At 51.4% G+C, this 6098-nt stretch overlaps 2 protein-coding genes across 2 annotated transcripts; both read left to right on the forward strand.

The window, feature by feature from the left end:
* Positions 1-1539: 1539 nt before the first annotated feature.
* gfsA (glycosyltransferase family 31 protein) lies at positions 1540-3105 on the forward strand (the record flags this gene model as incomplete). The annotated part of the gene is made up of 1 exon (XM_026749830.1): positions 1540-3105. One exon carries the CDS (start codon positions 1540-1542, stop codon positions 3103-3105), a length of 1566 nt encoding a protein of 521 aa, XP_026601862.1.
* Positions 3106-5404: 2299 nt separating this feature from the next.
* DSM5745_07815 (MADS-box domain-containing protein) lies at positions 5405-6087 on the forward strand (the record flags this gene model as incomplete). The annotated part of the gene is made up of 3 exons (XM_026749831.1): positions 5405-5768; positions 5819-5953; positions 6011-6087. The coding sequence occupies 3 exons, from the start codon at positions 5405-5407 to the stop codon at positions 6085-6087; spliced, it is 576 nt and encodes a 191-aa protein (XP_026601863.1).
* Between the last annotated feature and the right edge of the window lie 11 nt (positions 6088-6098).

The following is a 6098-nucleotide window of genomic DNA, read 5'->3' on the forward strand; positions in this document are numbered from 1 at the left end:
CATCATGCAGCCAGGGACACGCGGCCCGTGGGGATCGTGGCGACGTGACTGGCCCAACTGACGGGAGGCCGCGCTGATCCAACTTCACCTTTTGTGCTTCAAGGGTCGCACCAGGCTCCAGCAGGTTTTTGCAGCTGCGTTATTTTGCTTTTTGGCTGTCAAGCCCGAGTATCTGGATAAATCTGACGCAGTTCAACAGCTCTTCAGATTCATCGCCCCATCGCATCGTATGGCGAACAGCAAAAATAGAAGAGGCCGCCACTCACTGGAGCATGGGACAATAATAGCGAGATTGTCTCACTCCACCGCCTCCTATACCAGCAGACTGCAGTAGTAGCTGCAAAAACCCACGTGCCGTAATTTAACTGCCGTTTGCAGTTGAAGGCTGGGCGATCATCGGTTTGAGAAGTATGAAACAGCGAGTCAACAACATTTCTGAGATGCATGCATGCTTCGGGATGTCTGTTTGTTTCTCTGATGGGCGGAAAAATATGTGATGTCCTGCAGTTCATGCTTGATGGAGACCCAAGTCTGGGGACTGTCCCTGGGACTCTGGGGTTGTCCTTGATCGTGCTCTACTAAAGTCGAGAGTGTATTAGCGAAATTTCGAGATGGATATGGTGTCAATTCCAGCACAAAGTTCGAGGCACCCACCCTACTCGATAGGTTATCGGATCAGAGACGCTGCAAGCTTCTGTCCACTCTCAAGGCCATCCAGAGAGCCGATGGCAAGGGTCCAACGAAAAATACATCTTCTTGACCGGAGGCTGGGACTCTTGTGGACTCGGGCATTCTTCGTCCACGATCAGCACGAAAACAGAGATCTTGCAGGACACCACAACCTAGAAGAACTGAGGAATAAATCAATCAAACCGCGTCTGTTGCACAGCTCGCAGTAATTGTTCTTTGCTTCTTCTCTGATTGTTAGCATATCTGCAGAATAACAATACTCAGGTACCGTCACGTAATTTTGCAGATCAGTGGCAGCAGCTTCACCCGCCCGTGGTCCAATTCCCGCTTCCCACTTGGGATCGCCTTTTCTGCCTCCTCATCGCTTCTTCTTGCACTTTTGTCTCATTTCTTCGTGTCCCTCCCCTCTTCTCTTTTCTCTTCTCCCGATCCTCAGACTCTCTAGGCTTCACATCCTTCAGCCCTCTTCTCCTTCAGTTTGACCTTCTCGAAACGCCCTGGGCGTACGTCCAGCTGTGCTTCTTACCTACCGCTTCCCCTGGATTTTTTATCCACTTGCGCGGTGTTGAATTCGCAGAAAGAACGTCGGTGACTGTCACTGTACCACAGACATCGACGCCGCTAGTCTTTCGTTGACACTTTAATCCGGTGAATTCGTTCTCCATCTTCACTCATTTCGCTCTCGACCCCTCGGGAGACGTTCTCCTTTTCCTGTTGATAACGAGTCTCCTGAATTCTTTCTCAATCCGGTCGATGTTTCTTCGAGACCACGGCCTACAATAACCTTTCGACTACTTAATATCCCGAGCCTTTTCCATGTTGAAGAACGCTTATAATCCTCCGAGCAAAATGCCGACTTTTCGCCTCAAAACCGTTTTCCCCCTCATTGCACTGCTCTCAATAGGGCTCTTTTTCTGGTGCATTGAGCGCTATGATCGCGAAGCTCTCACGCGATTCAAACACCCTGTCGATCGAGTGACAACAGGTGCGCCGCAGATCCAGCTCCAGCCTACGCCGTCCGTCGCGAAGCAATGTGACGCGGACCCGAACATCATGCCTCCTTTGCCCTTCAACGAGTGGCTTCTCCGCAAGAACTATACCCGTGCCTACTTCCGACCCAACTTCCAGCCTCCTAAGACCGAGTTCAAGTCCCTCGAGGAAATCAACACTCCTGTCCTCCCCCCCATGACAGTCCTTGAACGTGGTATGGTCATCTCTCCGTCTAATAAAGAGGATGGCCTGCCCTGCCCCTCAATCATCGACGTGGATGTTGCCGCCGATCACGATATTGACGAGACGGATAAGCTGCTGTTTGGTTTGGCCACATCTGCGGACCGCTTGGACCGTCTGCTTCCTTCTCTGCTCTACTCCTATGGAAACACCAAGGCCGGCATCATTGTTTTGGTTCCCAACTCCGAGGACGACATTGCGAAGCAGGAGACCTACTTCCGCAACCGAGGTCTTGATCTGACGCTCATCAAATCCCCTCTGGAATTCACTGCTCGTTACTTCGGCCTTGTCAAGGCGTTCTCCGAGGTTATCCGCACTAAGCGCCCTCAAACAAAGTGGGTCAGCTTTATTGACGACGACACTTTCTTCCTCTCGCTACCGACCATCGCCCACGAATTGAATCTGTTCGATGTCAACAAGAAGCACTACATTGGTGCTCTGTCTGAGGCCAGCTGGCAGGTTGACACTTTCGGCCACATTGCTTTCGGAGGAGCTGGAGTTTTCGTGTCCAAGCCTTTGCTAGACACACTTGACCATTACTACGATGAATGCCAGTCCTGGGGTGAACAGCCTGGTGACCAGAAGCTTGGCCAGTGTATCCAGCGATTCGGTGACACTCCTCTGACCCTCTGGCCATCGCTGTACCAGATGGACATGAAGGGAGAGGTTGATGGTGTCTACGAATCCGGTCGCAAGATCGAGTCTCTCCACCACTGGAACAGCTGGTACACTAAGGATGTCGTGAAGATGACTTCCGCTTCTGCTGCTGCCGGCCGCCGCTCTGTCCTTCGTCGCTGGGTCTTCGACCAGGAAGAAATCGTCAACAACGCTACCGGGAAAACTATCCGAACATTCTGGGTTTTCACCAACGGGTACTCGCTTGTTAAGTACACCTACGACGAGAATACTCCTGATGACGCTATCAACTTCGACCACGCGGAGAAGACATGGGAGGAAGACCCTCGCGGTTACGAAGCCCGCCTTGGACCTCTTCGTCCTCGGGATCAGGAGGGAGTTACCAAGGACAGGTGGCTCCTGCGGGAATCCTACGTCGTTGGTGACAATGTCCATCAATGGTATGTGCGTGAAGAAGATGAGGGCCACAGTGTGATCGAAATCGTCTGGCTCGGCCCCAAGGGTGGCGGTGGTGCTGGTATCAGGGATTTCGCTGTCAACATCCACTAAGCAACCTTGCTCTACTGCGCAATTCTAAGGCCGGACCTTGGAATTTTGGGGCCTTCACTTCTTGCACATTATTTACATTCATTGCATTTTCACTTTTTTCACAACCTATTTCTTTTTCTACCAACGAAGACGGACGAAGATCTACGAAGTGGCAGGAAATGGAAGCTCCTTCGAACGACGACCGAAGTTGGACACATTTTCATTCGGTTATTATCCGGCGTTGTTCCGGCGCAGTTCGAGGTCGGTTTTCAGCCATTCCGAGTCTATACGAGCGACCTTTCTCAGACCTTGCCGTTTACTTCTGGGGAGTATTGCTTTCGATGCATATGTAAAAATAGAGTTTTGCTACCTTGGTCATTGGCGCATGTCATTATCCAAGAATATGATGAGTTAAGTCTAGATCTTACTACAGTCAGGATACCGCTGCTACTACTCTAAATCTAATATGATAACAAATTATTAATATCGATTCCTCGAGTAAGATGCTTGATTGTTTCAGCCATTTGTTTCATCTTTAGCATTGACGACATGACACCGTTGCATGTCGCAAATAAAGATGATCGTGCACAGATATCCCCTGCATCGACATCCGGAGACTATATGGGATGGTAATATCAACATCCGCGATATAGGCACTCTACCGGAAAGTTTGGATCATGTTCTAGACAGTGTGCTTCATCAATGGACCGAACAAGTCTTATGTAGAAGTACGATACTCCTTGCAGGTCAGAAACAGCCAAGCTCGTCAAGAATTCCTTGGTACACCTACCCGCAAGCCATAGGCCTGCTGCCAGCCTGTTAAGTGTCAAGTCTCGTAGTCCCACATTCCCAGGTTTGATGGCGCTGAGGAGAGCCTGAGTGAAGGAATGGAAGTAAGGAATCTGAGATCGTGGATGACTGCGATAATAATACTTCAAGTTCCATCTGAAGTCAACTCGGCACGAGGGACTATTAATATTCTTCGACACCCCAGGCCTACGGGGACGGAGTACAGTCGGTATGTACAATCGAGTCTCGTGCTGCTTGGCCCATGTTCTGTAAATACATACTGATAATGCAGGGCGTTATTGGCGGATATTGATATGGCGGGGATTATTGGCTGGACTATCGCTTTCTAGATCCTATAGTGTTAGTCCCGTCGACTCGACACTGACAGTCGAATCTCTTGTTCAAAGTTCGATGCTTAACAATAGTACTCCGTAATGCAGTGAGATGGCCATGAGTGACATAGGAGCATATCGCACAGGAGTAGTCCGTACCACCAGTTCATTCAGCTAACGGCCAACAGGCTAGCTCCTGTGCCCCGAGACTTAGGTCCCTCTGCGAGAAGAAGTGAGTATTTCGCCGGGAGCAGTAGTGAATCAATTGAAGCAAGGTACTTATGTCCGTGGATTGCGACTGCGATGCGTTGTCTAGGTCGTTGTCCCGGTCTGCATTCCTAGGCGGCCGATACCCACTGATCACCTCTGTTCGCGGCCGTCGATTGAGCTAGAGATGCGTGATTCCGAGTCGCGGATGCACCTCGAGGAGTGTTGGTATGCTGGTCTCCACTGGCATCGAGCGATGTTTATTGTTGACATGACAGGCATTGTCGACCTGGCATGTCGATTCGCCTCCTAGAGCAGCTGAGGTACTCCGTCACCCGTGGACTTTCTACTCCAATTCCAGGCTGATGTTCTGGGCTTTGGGGTGGCCTTGAATTGGGGGAGTCGTGGGACGGAGTACTACCGGTAATATTACGCGGTAATGGTGGAGAACGGCTGTAGTGCCTCACCTGAGAAGAGCCAATTATAGACTCTGCCAAGACTGCTGGATGGTCTGGACAAACTTAGTCCCGACCGATGCCAGCCGTGTATTCTGCTCCTGCTGTTGATTCACTCTGGAATGAACTCTTGAAAGTGCCAATTTGAATAAGAACCAGGACACTCTCTTAGTCTGTCGCGTGCAGTGAAAGGTGGACTCACTCAGCTTCAAGGGAAGAGCACAAAGAGTATAAAGCTGGGGCGTGTGGGGCGTACGGTACGGTCAGCACACGTGAGCCACCGCCTTCCCAACTGCACCGGCACTTATCCTTCTTCGAACAACTTCCCAGCTCCTCCCCGTTTCCCTCTTTCTTTCTCGTCCTGAACCCAAACCCTGCGAAGCCAAACGCGTTACTCGATTTGGTCATCTTCCCTTCCCCTCAAAAGCATCATTCCTCTTTGGGCATTCGTCCTCAAGTCCCCCAGATCCTTCCTTTTCTACTTGTCCACTCGATTGAGACAATTACTCTCGTCGCCTAGTCCCTTTTATTTCCATCATGGCCGATATCACCGCCGTTGGTGAGGAGAACCCTTCGCCCACTCAGGACGACCTGCAGCAGGCCGCCGGTAACGGCGCCACTGACAACCGCGGTACCAAGCGCAACCGCATGAGCGCCGACGACGACGACGATGATGAGGACAAGACCGGTCGCGAGCGACGAAAGATTGAGATCAAGTTCATCCAGGACAAGTCGCGTCGCCACATTACCTTCTCCAAGCGGAAGGCGGGTATCATGAAGAAGGTGCGTAGTACCTCCGCGACCGAACCAAGCACCCTCTGCTTTCTGCACCACCCGCCATATGGTCTATGCTTAATCGATCCTATTGTCAATTACCTTGCCGTCTTCTGTCTCGACCGAAGTAAATAATGGGCAAACACCGGCTGACGAATCAATGCGGTCGCGTCACAGGCATACGAACTCTCCGTCCTCACGGGTACTCAAGTACTTCTTCTGGTCGTGTCCGAGACCGGCCTCGTCTACACCTTCACAACCCCCAAGCTGCAGCCACTGGTTACGAAACCCGAAGGAAAGAACCTCATCCAGGTATGTCTCATCGCTGCCGACTCAATTCGCACGCGACTGACGCCCCTGAACCTATAGGCCTGCCTCAATGCCCCCGATCCCGCTACCAACGAGAACGGTGTCGAGGCCCCCGAGGTCCCTGCCGAGACACCTGAGGACGTGAACC

This window comes from Aspergillus mulundensis, assembly GCF_003369625.1.
Source record: "Aspergillus mulundensis strain DSM 5745 chromosome Unknown scaffold_8, whole genome shotgun sequence".
Classification (NCBI taxonomy): Eukaryota; Fungi; Ascomycota; class Eurotiomycetes; order Eurotiales; family Aspergillaceae; genus Aspergillus; species Aspergillus mulundensis.